This window comes from Quercus lobata, chromosome 9, assembly GCF_001633185.2.
Source record: "Quercus lobata isolate SW786 chromosome 9, ValleyOak3.0 Primary Assembly, whole genome shotgun sequence".
Classification (NCBI taxonomy): Eukaryota; Viridiplantae; Streptophyta; class Magnoliopsida; order Fagales; family Fagaceae; genus Quercus; species Quercus lobata.
Genome location: NC_044912.1, coordinates 6,331,444 through 6,347,373, shown reverse-complemented (window position 1 = coordinate 6,347,373; position 15,930 = coordinate 6,331,444). Strand labels below are relative to the sequence as shown.

Genomic DNA, 15,930 nt, shown 5'->3' with positions numbered 1-15,930 from the left:
TAAAATTTGAAGTCAATATTAATTTAAAGTCACGTTCTCAGTTGTTTTGGGCTATGTTACATTTGCATACACCATGTGCAACACGTTTTTCCTTTTGGGCAGAAACTTACAAGATTGGGCAGCCCATTATTTTTGGTTCGATTCAATTTTTGTAATGCCGAATTACAGTGTCTAGTCCGTCCCGTGTTGAATTTGACAATAGGAATGCCGAATTACTTAATTCGGTGTTTATTTTGCTGAATTAACCCTCTCCACATTTTCCACAATAACTTCCCACACATCATATTCTACCCACAAACTCATTTTAGTAATATTTAGCTTAAACACTTGAAAATTATGTAGAAAAGAGGAAAGAAATTCATGAATTGACTCATTATTTAGTGGTTTGAAGGCAACATAAAAAATTAAAAAATTAAAAAAAACCCCTCCTCCCTAAAACAATTGTTTAACTTAGTTTAAGATAGTAATTATATTTTAGTACGAGGACTTCAATGACTTCTTTTCTTCCATGGAGAGCTGACTCGAGTCCTTTTAATTTGGGTGATTAATGCACGTAACTGGAATACTGATTTAATTACGCCTCTGAAATTTTTTGTTGTTGAATAAATTAAGCCTCTGAAATTTCGAAAGAACATAAATCCAACTAATAAACTGGTGCAAGAGAGACGCAGAGAGCAATTCACTCTCCAATGAGAGTTCATGCACTTAAACTGGTTACAAATACACTATACAGAGTGTGCTGACTGAAGAATTACTCAACCCAAAATATTTGGGTTGCACTAGGAAAAGAGAACAAAATACCATATACAAAACATTATCTATTTCTTTCATAGTTAGGCCACCACGTACATAACATGCTGGGGAGAGAGAAAACATCACCCAAGACGCAGGTTATGCAGATCTAGGACTCTCCGGTCAGCGTCTCATGCAAGATCTCCCCAAGCTTTACGTATAGAGAATGCTGCTCCTCGAATGTAAGGTTCATCAATATCTAAAAAGCAGTCACGCCATCAGCTAATGAATCTTCACATATTCACTCATTCAATTAAATGGATATCCAAATTTTATGCACAAACATGTGAAGACAGTACCTGGTCCAAGATCCTTTCAACTGAGAGGCTTTGTGGCACAACAAATGACTGATGATAGATGTAAGCAAAGACGGCCATCACCATCTACATTTGACGACCGCATTAGTGATTAGTGCATGACAGCATCATTTGTAAACAACCAGGCTTATTACATCTTTCAGTATAATTCATTTTGGTAAATACATCTTTCTCTTTTCAATAAAAGTTGCTAACAGTAAAAAAATAATATATGGTTACAAACAGAAATAAAACTAGCATGATATCATAGTTTCCTGCCAACAATGACAATATAACTAACCACACATGCATTAGACATGGTAATCAAGTTTATTTGAAGAATAAGACAATATAATACAAACCGGGATAGGGGGAAGCCATGGTGAAAACACTTTCAATTAGTAAATGCATAGAAATCCGGAGGATTCATTTTTCATCAAAGCTTACCTGGCAGTCCATTCTATCTGTAATTCCACCATGTCCAGGAATACTATCACCAAAATCCTGTAGCAGAAGAGGAGAATTATAGCAAATACAGTGAACATCTTGGAAGCTAGCATCTATGTTTGAATCACTTGATTAGAAAGTATCAAAAGCAAACCTTGATTTTAAAAGCTCTTTTAAAACCACTAGCAAAGAAGCCTCCAAAAGGTGCTATTATAGATGCAAACAAGCCAAGACATAGAGCATGCCATTGAACTGGCAAAATTGAGATCTCTTTCCAAGGAAACTGTGAAAGACAATAATAACAAGATAAATTAGAATTTGAGTTTCTTAACCATTCAGAGACTCAAGATCTACATCTCGTTTGCTATAACTGGAATTCCATAATCAGTAAGCTTTATATTAACTCGAGTTAAATAATTCCACATAGCTCAAGCAGTGGATCAATAGCCATGTTTTTTACCTTTAATAATTGGATAAAGCTAGTGGATTTACCAACGTAAGGGAGTTAGAAGTTATAAGAAAAACTATTGCTATAATTTTATGAGTAAATTCACCACAAACAAACCAAAAGGCGAAGTAAGGCAACCATCAACTTTTAAAAACTAACACGGTTATACATGAAAGCATATGTATTTTACTCCCAAAATTCATGGCAAAAAATACCTGTCAGATGAGAAGAAAATGATATTCTTGTGGGAAGGCTGAGGGATATCTATTGAAATAACAAAAATACAAATAGTTCACAACAGAAAAAATCTGAAAAAGATTGCATGAAAGACGTGAAAGAAACAACCTTGGGTTGATAAACAGTAATCTAACCACTGCTACAACTCAAGCACTACATGCCAACTTTTATGGTCTAGTTTAGGAATATCAAAACCAACTTGAACCAGCATCTAGATGTAGTATCAGTGGTCAAATTCAAGGATGCAACCATTATATATAATATATAATATACGCCTAGGATGTGTTCGTTAGCCATCAGCTTATTTGGCCTTTAGCTGATTAATTTTTTCTGAAAGTGGCTAACCATAAAATTTGGAGACATGTGAGTACATGCAATGTAGTTTGGTATGCTATAAAGAACAGATTTAATTGCATTCCAATTTACTCACCCATTGAGAAACCCATCCAGGTAAAGTATGTTGCTCAGACTTAAACAATGGACCTGGATCACAGTGAAGCCAACCATTTGATAAATCCTGCATGTAATAAAAACTGAGAGATATAAGTTTCTTCAGAACTGATCTATTATGCCTTTCAAACATCAATAACTTACTTCCATGAAGTTACCTTTCTTGGGCATGTAAACCACTGAAAACGACCCATGATGTTTGCAAGCTGCATGAAAAAGTACAAATACCAGATTTTATCGATATCCATTTGCATACAATTTTGATGTTGAACAAACAAACATCAGTAAAAAGCAAGGTTTCACCCCAATTACTGTCATAGTAAACAAACATGAATGCAAGAAACATGAAGTCAAAAAAGTTTTAAAGCATGAAAAAGAACAATTTTGGGGTGAACTAGTGTTCTATAAGTGGATTTGAGGTGAGATTTTTGTTTGAAGCACTAAAAAAGTAACTTCAGCCTATCTAGAAGAAAGAAAAAAGGATTTCAGATGCATGTTTTGGGAAGACATGAAGACAGGTCTGTTTAATGAAGAGAAAAGAGAATGTACATCAACATTTAGGGCCAAGGAGTAAGTTGCACCTTTATGAGTATTTGAAAAATAAAAACAGCTGAGTTGTGACAAAAATGACATTTTCAGATCTAACTCTGTAGAATTTAATAAAATGAATTTCGATAAACAGAGGTAAAAAAATCATTAGGCATAGTGGAGATCCAAAAATAAGGAAAGACATAAGCATGAACAAAACTAGGCAGTAATGATGTGTCTCCTGACCATGTCCCATAACATAGTCAGCGAGAAGTAAGCACTGACACATATTATTCTTGTCATAAATATGATAAAGTTATATAATCATAGTTAGAAAGGTTAATCGTGCTGCTTAACACTAATTGGAGTAATAAATATGCTATTTATTTATAGGCTAAAATGCAAAATTGACACTCTTAACTTTCTTCAGATTTCATTTCAGTCCTCTAACTTTGCTTTCATTCATTTTAGTCCTCTAAGTTTCAGATTTATTCAATTAAGGCCTTTCCGTTAACTTTTGTTAAAATATTTTGAAAAAAAAAATCTAGAAAATATTTTTCAATCATTAATTGAATTTTTTTAATTTAAAAAATTTGAAGAAAAATTTATAAAATTGAAAAATTAACAACAACATATAACAAAAGTTGATGGAAAAACTTTAATTAAATAAACTTGAAAGTTAGAGAACTGAAATGAATAAAATCAAAGTTAGAAGACTGAAATGAAATCTGAAAAACTTAGCGGGTCAGTTTTGCATTTTACCCTTATTTATATGATATTTGGAAAATACATATTAGGAACTTTCAGATGCAATGAGATCATCGAGTTAAAGTAGCTTCTGAGCACGCACTCACACACGTGCTTAGGGGCTCTTCAAATTTTTTAATTTCTAAAGGTTAATAATTTTCATTCAACATAATTTGGGGTTACTACATTTTTCAATCATTTTTCAGATGCAATGAGACCGTCAAGTTAAATTCAAGGCCAAATATAATGATTAATTAAAGCCACAAAAAGACAAGATCAATGCAAGCCGTATTGTGAAAACTGATGCATGGCACCATGTTTGGTGGGTAATAGGTCTGCAACCATAAATGGCCACATCTGACTGAAATACTAGGTTTACTCATAGGATTACACTTTCTCAAACTTAGTCAGCAAGCAAAATAAACATAATAAAACAGGCGCGATTACCATGAACAAGGAAAAAACCTATGCTTACCAGAAATGCAGAGATTATAGTTGTAACAGATGCTCCAATAAATCCCTCCCAAGTTTTCTTTGGAGATAACTTGATTAAAGGGGTTCTCCCAAAAAAGAAACCAAAGATATAAGCAGCAATGTCATTGATAACTATAAGAGTTGCTGGAAGAAGAAACCTGCATCAATAGCCAATATCAGAATCTAAAAACTTGTTTATGAACCAGATGAAACATGTTAAAGAGAAAACAAGTCTTAACACAATTTGTAATACAAGATAAAAATAAAATACAAATGTTCAAATTTGTCAAGTTCTATAGGGGACACAAATGGACTGTAACTGGTGCTCCTTGATGCATCTCATGAAAGTAAGGAACTTTTTAAACACAGTATTGTTACCATTCATATCAAAATCTATGCTTTTACAGAGGAGGTGGACATCATAGTATTTGCTGTTCTGGGAGGTCCTAACTTTAATTGATAGGAATAGTAAAACACACAAGGAAAATATATTACCTCCAAGGAAGCAAAAAATAAACAAAAAAATTCATGTTGTTCAATAGGCTTCTCTATTGGTCTGTTAATTATCCGCTTGCTGGAGGGTAAGCCATTTTAGTCAAGCATAAATGATATGGGAAGCAGTAAGGATTCTCAGAAGATCCAACAACCCATGCATGTGGAACAGGGTGCCATTTGTCCTGCTAGATCAGTTTTGGATGGATTTATCATTAAAATTCATAAGCAACTCAACTAATATCACCTATATGCCTTGGCATTGGCTTATTAAAGACATCCATGAAGAAAACTTACATTACACAGTGCCAATTATGGAAATTGTAAGTACTCAAATGCAAGTTTTAGAAAAGAGGCTACAAAAGACAAGGCCCTCAAAACAGACTACCATGGGAAGTAAACAGAAGTTGAGGAATGGCACAATTGGTCTGCAAGTTAGAAACTAGACTTCATCATCAATATCCAAAATTAACTATTATTTCCTAAGAAGGTTGAGTTACCAGAAAATTCCTTCAAAAATGTTGGCAACAGTGAAGGAAGACTGTGCAAACACAACAATTAGAATCATGTGTGTCCATGCATACTGGCCAAACTGATACTTGTACATCTTCTTCTTTAATGAAAGAATGAACCACATAAAACCTGAGCCCCATTAAAAAGATATTGTTATCAGCAGCTATACATTAAAAAATAATAGTACGAATAAGAACAACAATAACCCAAAAAGAAAAGCATCATGGATATGCAAGTTCATTAAATGCTAATTACATTATAAGTATGAGAAAATTGCATACAAAGAGGGTGTTTGATATCAAGAGTCCTCAAAGCCATTATATGAAAGGAAAAAGAGAACACATATACCAACCTGTAATATATAAGAAATAACAGATGGCCATATGATACTTGAAAAGGCTGCTCACAAGCTGATATAAAAATCTATCTGTAGTCACGGTATTGACAAGCCGTTGACTCAGAAAGCGGCCATATACAAATAGCATTGCAGTGAAGAAGAAGTGCCTGAGCACAGAAATTGAAAATGAAGAACAATATATAAGACATAATAAACAAAATCTAATTTTCAAGTCATGTTAGTTGACTAACATAAAAAAATTAATTAAAAAAAAAAAAACAAAAACAAAAACAAATTTCAGTAGAAAATAAATGACATTCTTACCAATTTAATAGCCTAAATCCCGGGAGATGACTATCTTCATGAGATTTCCTAAGTAGATTGAACAGCTCTTTGGCCATATAGATTTGAATAACAACAACCATAGCAGTAATATAGAGATGACCCATGTAGACAATAAACATAAAGCCCCCAATCATCCAAATTGATGAATGTGCACGGATCCACATTGATCTGTATTTATTACGATCATGAACAAGCAAATGGCTTCCATTTGGTTTGCTATCTTCCGGAATAACCTGACAACCAAGAGAAATTGTTTTTTTTTTTCAAATTGTATATTGAATCCCATGCCTTCAAAGAAGACAATATACCACTTCAAAATTGTTTACATTAAATTTCCCAAGAAGCTAGGTAGTGATAGTATCCAAAAGGGATGAACTTTATATTAAAATTCATCTTCTTTTTACTTTTTTTGATGGGAGATGCATATTACAGAAATTAGCATCACTAAGCCCCTACCTATAAAATGAGGGATGATTCAAGCAAAAAAAAAAAGACCTTACAAGATGAGATGTAACAAAATTAAACATTGGGATACCTCCATCAGACGTACTAGACGAATTTCATTGTCTGCCAACTTTTTCAGGGCAAATATATACATTAATACATACATAAATACATAAAACCATACCCAATGAAGATCAGATGTATTACAATGCAGAAAAGGAGTACAAGTAGACATTGATGTTGACCAACCTCATTTGAGCGTCTACGATTTCGAACACGACTGGTAGGAGTTGACGGAGTGCTAGTACTATGATCTTTTTGCATGGCTCTCCTGATTAATTTTTATTCTACAAGGAAAACAACAAAACAAACTTCAAACACAATTTCAGGGAACACAACAGCAAAATAGATTTACAGAGTAGAAAGGGGGCAAACCTTCAAAAAAAAAGTTATTACAGATAAATTTGATAAAATGGAATTAACTAACAGCAGGACTTAAGTATGGCGTAGAATCAGAAAAAAAAAAATATATATATATATATATATTTATATATTCTATTTAGCATGAACTAGGTCACACTGCAAATTTTAGCACAAAGGCTGCCCCAGCGTCAATGAAAAATAAGTAATCATTAAAGCAACCAACTCACATGGAAAAATCCAAAGGCAAATCCGCTATATTGACTTGAGCATGGTACATAACACTACTTATCAAAAAAAAGAGCATGGTACATAACACTACATATAATATACTTCCATTCAAATGAATGAGTGAATCATTGTAATCACTTAAACATTGCATGACCACACCAAACTAAATGACGGAACCCTGATTTTGTGTTTCATTCAACAAACATAATATTTTTCTCCCTATTGATTGCATCTATAACCCTAAAACACAGTCAGTAAAGCCTAGATACTGGTCGCATTGAACATGAACAAACCATCTTAGCCAACATTCTCTAATGTTTTCTTCAATGATTACAACCTCATTCTTAGAGATCATATGATGAATGGTAAAGTTCCTTTCTCATAATCAAACTCTAAAGGCATTCCAAAACACATATTTGGCCGGGAATACTCTTCAAATATGTTTCTGACAAACCATCCACGTTTTGATTAAAAAAGTCCAAATTTGTGTTACTTCACAAAGCCAATGACTCTGGGTCAAATGACACTTTCTATTCCCACGAGAGTGGTAGGAGGTTGAGATTGCAAGTTCAAACCTTTTTTTTTTATTTTTTATTGTTAGATTGCAAGTTCAAAACCTATTGGATGTGTGTGTAACTTACCAACACAACAACAACAAAGCCTTAATCCCAAAACTATGAGATTGGCTATGGATCCTCAATAGAGTAATTGGGATCATTCACTCGTATTCTTCTCCGTCATTCTATCTTATCCAAAATCATTTCTATCATTAAAATTTAATTTTTTAGTCCTAGTATTATTTTTGGTTCCGTTACATCTTTTCGTTCCCTCAACTTGGATCAAAATCACTCTTCCTCACTGGTACATTAATCATTCTCCTTGGCACATCTACCAAACCATCTCAAGCAACCCTCCTAATCATTTCATTAATGGAAGTAAGCATGATCTTTAATTGAATTTCTACGTTTCATTATCCTATCTTTCCTTCGAACCCAAGGAGTTGCCCCTAATGATTCGCAAGGCCTCATGCGTACCACGAGATATTGGGTTCAAAACCCCTAACCAGCATTGTGGGGCCACACCAAGGGATTCCTCTTTGTAATTGCCTACTGTGTGTGGGATGGTGGGATTAATAATCCCAGAATACACACCCAAAACACTCTCATTTTACCTACACTCATTTTATGAACATATTGTTTCATAATAGCCCAAAAATTCAGTTACTTAATAAACCCATCAAGCATTTGCCTATCACATATTCACATCCTAATTTAGCATACAGTATCATTCCAAGGGAAAATAATGCCAAACAGCCAAAGTAACCAAACCATAAGTTCAAACAACAAAAAACACTAATCAATAAACCCATTTCCCATTTGAACCAACAACTTCTCTTCACTATACTACTTCCAGTTCCACTACATTACCCCCGCACTTCCAGCTCTAAACATTCAATAAAGTACCAAACTTCACCATATTTTCCACTGATACAAAGATTTTTTTTTTTTTAAAAAAAAAAACCCCAAAATATTTAATCAAACCAACAAAACAAAACCAAACAAGCATACCCAGAAAAACTACAAATTCAACGGAAACAAAAAAAACAAATCTGAATCACACATACCTTGTTGACACCAAAAATTCAACCTAGAACAATAGCTACCAAACCAAACCACAAACACATGTATGTGAGAGAGAGAGATTAGATTGAAAAACCTGGTGGGTTAGGCTGAGAGTAAGAGAGTTAAAGAGAGAGAGAAAGAGAGAGGTTGAAAAGAGAAATGAAGCAAAGGGAGGCGAGTAGAATACGAATAGAATAATAGGGGAACCAAAGCAAAGCCAGACAGACAGAGAGAGAGAGAGAGATATCAGATTAATTTTGTTTTTGTGAAAAAATTATAAAATCATTGAAGTGAATTTTTGGTTTCGGTGTGATAATAATTAAATTTCACCCAATAAAATAACGCCACATCAGCTTTTTGTTTTTCACATATTTAATAAAAAAGGAATCTTTATTAAAAAGAAAAAAGAATCTGTAAAAATCTGGAAGTGGAAGGGGTTTTAACAAATTTAGCAAACATTTTCATTTTATTTTTACTTTGAGGAGGAAGAAGAAGTTTTTTTTTTTTTTTTTAAACACTGAATTTTGACTTAAATAGATTTTTAATGGGTTGTTATTGTGTGTGCTAATCCTTATTCTTTTGGGTTTCTTTAGTTCTTTATTGAACTTAAACTCTTTGACATAATGATTGGATTTGCTCTTATGATTCCTATCTTTAAACTTTAATATTTAATATTTAAATAAATGCTAATTGATTATTTTTAATTTAGAGTTTACTTGGGAGTGTGTAGCATTTAAATAAATATTAAGTAGCATTATTTTAGCATTTATTTAAATCATTAGTAATAATGAGTATTACTACAGTCATAAACTATTTTATAACATTTTTACAAATTATTAATGTGACAAATTCTTATTAGTTCTAATATGGGTCCACCACTAATATCACATTTATGTTTATCAATGATTATTTGAAAATTACTAAAGCTACATCAGCAATTTGTAAAAATATTATAAAATAATTTGTACCTATAACATTACTCTAGTAATAATATGATAAAATTCAATATCATTCACTTCATATTCATAAAAAATTATTACAATTTTAAGTGTTCTAGAATATAACGTGGAGGTGTACACTCAACTCTATCATATGCCAAGAGTTTTGTAACTAAATTGGCATTTTCTCATGCGCAAAAAAGGGGTTCAAGTTGTAAGGTTAGTAGTATATTGTAATTATCTCTTAAAAATATTCCATTATCTAATAAATATTATTTAGGGGTTGAGTTTACTTGAAGAGTTTTTTCAACTCAATCCACTATGGTGGGTTAAAAAAAATCTAACTCAACCCAACCTATCACAAAGGTCCAACTCAACCTACATGGATCGGGTTTGACTCATGGGTTGGACAATTTTTTTTTAGTTGCTATTATTATTAAATTGAGCATTAGAACAGCACCATCACAAATAAGAGCAAATCAAATAATCATGAGCATAACACCAAATAAACACAAACTATATGAGGAGAACTTGGGGTTTTGAATTTATTTTGGAATAAGGGAAAAAAATAAATAACAAAATTATATAATATATTTTCTAATATATTTTTTAAAATTTAAAAATATATTAAATATAAGTAACTCTGGTCAAGCTAGGCAGATTTGTAAATTTCATAACTTGATCCCAACCCAACCCATTGTAAAAAAATAATTTCATAACCCAACCTAATCCACCAACCTTTAAAAACTGATCCAACTTGGTGGGTTGGGTTAGGTCAAGTTGGTTTTGGCGGGTTCATTGCACACCCGTAATATAACTTAACCTAACCAAATACAATAGTTTGGGTTCTTTTTTATATAAAAATAAAATAAAATAAAAAATAAGTTGGGTTAATATTGACAAATTTTCAACATGGTAATTTTCAGTGACACAATGTTATTTGTCAGTTTGGTGTATTTGGGACTTTATTTAATATAGTTAATTTGATTTATTTTGGCACTTTCAAAGTTCCAAACTTTTTTTTATTAAAATTGAAATATTAGATCCAATTATATGAATTGTAATTAAGCCACACAAAATGATCTTAACTCAGCAGTTCTTATGAGTTAATTTTTATTGAAATAAGTAGATTATAGGGATGGGGCAGGGGGTTGGCATATCACAACTATTAGAGAATTACTACTAGATTATCATTTGAGATTTTTCAATTCTAGGAACTCATGTTAGAGTGAAATTTTTTCAAATGCCAACTCGATGCATGAACCTCAAGACTTCTTAAGCTTTAGTTTTCCACCGTGTAGCTTAATAGTAAGAAATTATTGTCAGTTGTGACCTATCACACTTTCGAAATTAAGAGTTATAGATTCAATTAGTAACAAATCTCATTATTGCTCAAGCACCACCATACACAACTAGGGTTTAGGTGAGTGGGGAATAATGGCCAAACATGTGAATCCTCTTTTTTTTTTTTTTAATTAAAAAAAAAATCTTTAGTTTTCCGTATGAATAGTTTTTCCATTATAGGGGTAGAGATAGACTACAGCACTATGGCGATGGCAAGATTGCCAATTGAGGTTGGACATTACACGTGGGAAGGATATAAAACTAGCACGTATGGATTCTTTTCCGTTTGGATTGACTAATAAGCGGTTGATATGGCAATTTTGAATTTTCAGGATAAGTTTGTTTTCAGTTTCTTTTTTAGGGCCCTTGAACTTTGTAAAATACAACTAACTTCCCATAAGCTTTGATATATTTAGTCTAAGTTTTCATCAACGAAAAAAGAAGATATATTTAGTCTGAGTGAAGCATGGACTAAGGGAAAAAGGTAGCTATTTATTAAAAAAATATAAAAAAAGCAAATGGTAACAAATAACAAGGGCTTTTTAAAAAAAAAAATTAAAAAAAATAAAAGGTAGAATGTTTGATTCTATAAAGAAAATTGAATACAAACAAGTATGCATTAGTCACCTAATAACTAACATATAATCATCATAATTTTTTTAAATAGAATTTGTGATGTGTTTTTGTATCACAATTTCATTGCCTCTTTTGGTGTGTGTGTGTTTTTTATTAAAAAAAAAAAAAAATCTAACATATAATTACATACATTTGACATTTGAACATTTTACTTTGCGCGTATATATATATATATATATTGACATACGTTTGTACTTAATAATAAATTAAGTGGTTGAACAAATATAAATATCAAAAATAGCAGCAAGTACAATTATGGTTAGATTGCATATCAAGCTGTGACAAGCATTTTATAACTCTTACATTTTGTTGAAAATTTTTCATATTATTAATTAAAAAAATAAAATAAAGAGAGAGAATATATAAAATTGGGCTCTAATTGACATGATGCATTGATACACATATGGGGAATTGTATTTAAATGGAAAAAAAAAAAAAAAAAAAAAGGGTCCCTTCATATTGCATATCTTACAATTTCGATTTATAGAAATGTGGTGATTAGACACTCAGGTTCGATTCCCGCTATCAGCAGGAGTCCGTTGGTGGGCATCACATTCCTAAGCATGTGTGATCTGCCCAGGGGTTTAATATAACTATAAACACTCCCATTTTCAATTCTCAAAAAAAAAAAAAAAAAAAAAAAAAATCCCTCAGCAAAAAAGAGAGAAGAATCTATTCTCAAAATTTGACATGACAAGGACATGTGAGGAGGAACCTGCATTGACAGCATTGTTGCTACTTCATAAAATGTCTTTAACTTTGTTATTAATGGTGCTTTTCCACAATTTTACTCTTATTAGAATCTAAAACATTGGAGGTCCACACAATTTACCCAGATTCCTCAAGTCTATTTGAGCACCAGGGGTGTTACCTAGATAGCCTTTTGTTATTACATAATGTTAATGATATACTTATATCTAACTAATTATTACTATTATGAAAGAGAACTTTATTTGAAAAACTAAACCAAACCACATACAAACTAAACCCCAGCCTCCAAGAAAATAACTTTAGCAAAACTCATAGGACTAACAGCCAAACCAGAGAGTATTTATGCATACAAGTTTCCTTAAAGCCATACTAGCTGCTCTATTAACCTAGCTAAATCAAGAGGACTGAAGAGCTTAATTTAGAAACAAAGTTAACCAATCTTAATAGTGATGGGTTCAAATCTTAAGAGATGCTAGTAATTCTTATTTCTTTTTTATTCAAAATATGTAATTCCTTTTTTTTAGATGGTAGTAATTCTTTCTTTTTTATTCAAAATATGTAATTCCTTTTTTTTTTTTTTTGACATGAATAACATCTACTTTTGTAATGATGAACATTAATTCTTATTGCAATAATGCAATCCTTGGTACACATATAATGTATGTCATGCAAGCCAAGTTAAACAACTTAATAAATAAGTCTGCGATGAGGGACAAAGTACAATAATATTACATTAAAAAAACTTGGAGATCAGTAGCCCACCTTTAGCTGAAATGCTTCACAAGTGGATTTCTTTTTTTTTTTGATAATCAAAAAGGGGCGGGGCGATCATATGTGACTCCCTTACGATGTGACCTAATAGAGTACTCCCCCGCTAATGTTGGATTGAGCCATAGCTATTGTGATCGGGGCGTTACAGACGTCACTCTAACACCCCAAGAGAGCCAGTAGATGGGGCGCAATGCAAGCCAGGAACCCCCCCCCCCTCCCCCACATGATCATACCCACCACGACTCAAACAAGGCACCATAAGCTTACCTGCGAGATCCCACACCAACTGGGCCACCCCTCTTGGGGCGCTTCACAAGTGGGTTTGCACAATGATCTGGGTTCAAAATTATAGAGTGCTTCGAATAGTTCTTATATGGGTTTGAGGGTGCAAGCAGAGGTGGTAGACAATAGACATTACCAACTTTTGTGGGTGTGGTCTAGACTCTGGAGTGCACATTGTCTTAAAAGATATACTGGCATGCATAAAGATTAATAATGGATTGTTTGGATGGCTTTTATAGGTGGTTTAATTACAAATTTTGTCCAAATTTTTTGCCCAATGTTTCAAAATGGCTCTTATTTTTTGAAATGTTTCATTTTAGTCTTTATACTTTAAAGTTTGTGTAAAAAATGTTCATGTCGTGAGCTCTTGATTTGATTTTCTCTCTCCAAACATATAATTAATCTTTTTCCCTCTTTGCTGCTATCAAATTCCTTGGGATTTAGCTAAATAATGTCAAACTCAAAATTAGATTGACCTTTTTGATACGTAAAAATATAAAGACTAAAATGAAACATTTTAAAGAATGTGGTTTTAAAATATGAATAAAAAATTATTAAGGACTAAATATGTAATTAAACCTTTCATGTAATTTCCAAAGGCCACATATCAAATCATGGCCGTAACATTTGATAATTTTTCGCATGTGTAAGTGTCAGAGACTGTGACCTCCAGTTGGTCTTGTTTTAAAGCCATGCCAAAGCATATATATATATATATATATATATATATACCGACATCGATCATCTCTAATCTATGGCTCCAATTGGTCTTGTTTTAAAGCCATGCCAACTAGCATATATACCGACATCATCTCTAATCTTTGGCTCCAATAGTCTTCGTGACTTGCAAGGCATCTGATCTTGAAGGAGCTTAGTAGTAGCTAACCCGTTATGAAACCGGGCATGGCCTTTTTTATGGGTTTTAATTTTTTAAATATTAAAATTATGCAACATCACTCAAAATGTCAAGTCATTAGTCCTCTAGATGGGTAGTTAACAGAATGACATATAGAGCTCATTTTTTAAATTTTAGAGACAAATAACACTTGCAAAAAATCATGTAGTTGAATTGTCACCTTTCTATTTGGCGTATTAATAACGCTTACTTGAAAGTAGACTGAAATCACTCACTTGTTGAATTAATTTCAAGAACTAACCATGTATTTTTGGTGTTTTTTTTTTAAAAAAAAACATATATATTTTAATAAATAAATAAAAAAGAATAAGGATTAGTCGCTTCAGTTTAATCCGCAAAAATCCTTGAATCTTAGTTTTAAACTTTTAGTTTTCTAAAGGCATAAATATCACCCTCAAACATTCCCAGTGCAAGCAAAGAGGTTTCAAGACGCGCGCTTCTATGGGCATGGGAATCTACAATAAATAACATCTCAATTGTGTTTCGAAATTTCCGCCATATTTTGCACGTCCGGTTGAATCGGTTAATGGGTTAGTTTTTATTTAATTTTTATAAAATAGAAATTTTACTCTAGTCTAATTTAGGTATATATATATATATATATATATGTATGTGTGAAACTTCCTATTAGAAACTTAAACCTTGGTCTTACTTTCCACACTTCATAATCACTTATATTTGTAGAGTGACCATCGATTATGTGTATGTTTGGATAGTGCGTTTCACGTCTGCGTCCGCGTTTTCCTTCTTCTTCTTTTTTTTTTTTTTTTTTTTTCAGCCGCATATTGTTGACTTTTCAGCCATGAACAGTGGTTTATGTACTGTTCACGGACCCACAAACTCTACTTTTTATCAACTTTTTCATTAAAAATGGGTCCCACGGTACTATTTACACATTTAAAAATTATTTTGTTACAGTGTTTTCAGTTTTCAGTTTTCAATTTCAGCAAAATAAGTTCTATCCAAACAGACCCTATGTCAAGAATATGCAATAGATTTTATGGGTCAGTTGCTGATATGACCACTTTATTATATTCGTTTCTTTCATAATGTGACAGTTCTTGGCCACTGCAGGAACTGTATATGATCTAAACCTTTCGTAGTTCATACCAATCAATTTATTCTTTATAGATGCCAATCCAAATTAAAATGAGTGGTGAAATGTTCTTGTCTCAGTGGATATGTCTTAAGCACAATGTCCTTTATTTAACTATATGACAAAGAAAGATCCCCCCACACACACACGGTCAAATTAATACTCAAAACACAACAAAGAAAGATTATATTCTGAACTATATATGCTCTTTCTTCAGCGGTGAAAAAGGAAAATCCAAACTGTACAGAGAACATGGATACCCTTACTAGTTCCATGAATATGGAATTTGCATGCATTATTACGTTACGTGTTTTTGTGTACTACGTATGTTGACATGACCCCCTCGTCCAACTTCTGATTGAGCAATGCCTTGTCCTAGTATAAGATGATGAATAAGCCAATAAAATATTGTG

General features: G+C 32.4%; 1 protein-coding gene across 2 annotated transcripts; it reads right to left on the bottom strand.

Annotated features, from left to right (window-relative positions):
* Positions 1-621: 621 nt before the first annotated feature.
* Positions 622-9,085, bottom strand: LOC115960461 (phosphatidate cytidylyltransferase 2-like). 2 transcript variants are annotated; one of them, XM_031079383.1, is made up of 12 exons: positions 8,826-9,085; positions 6,800-6,897; positions 6,086-6,339; positions 5,777-5,928; positions 5,412-5,553; positions 4,421-4,577; positions 2,829-2,876; positions 2,651-2,737; positions 1,690-1,818; positions 1,536-1,592; positions 1,092-1,175; positions 622-991 (listed from the first exon to the last, which is right to left on the bottom strand). In XM_031079383.1, exons 2-12 carry the CDS (start codon positions 6,872-6,874, stop codon positions 902-904), a joined length of 1,275 nt encoding a protein of 424 aa, XP_030935243.1. In that variant the 5' UTR covers positions 6,875-6,897; positions 8,826-9,085; the 3' UTR covers positions 622-901. The 2 variants fall into 2 exon arrangements, with proteins under 2 accessions (XP_030935243.1, XP_030935244.1); XM_031079384.1 differs by having other exon boundaries at positions 8,918-9,085.
* Between the last annotated feature and the right edge of the window lie 6,845 nt (positions 9,086-15,930).

Excerpts from the sequence above, each read along its gene's own strand:
- LOC115960461 (XM_031079383.1), bottom strand. The coding sequence starts at position 6,874 with ATGCAAAAAGATCATAGTACTAGCACTCCGTCAACTCCTACCAGTCGT. Across the intron at positions 1,593-1,689 it reads AAAGAGCTTTTAAAATCAAG|GATTTTGGTGATAGTATTCC; the intron begins GTTTGCTTTTGA and ends CTTCTGCTACAG. Across the intron at positions 1,176-1,535 it reads CAGATAGAATGGACTGCCAG|ATGGTGATGGCCGTCTTTGC; the intron begins GTAAGCTTTGAT and ends CGTCAAATGTAG.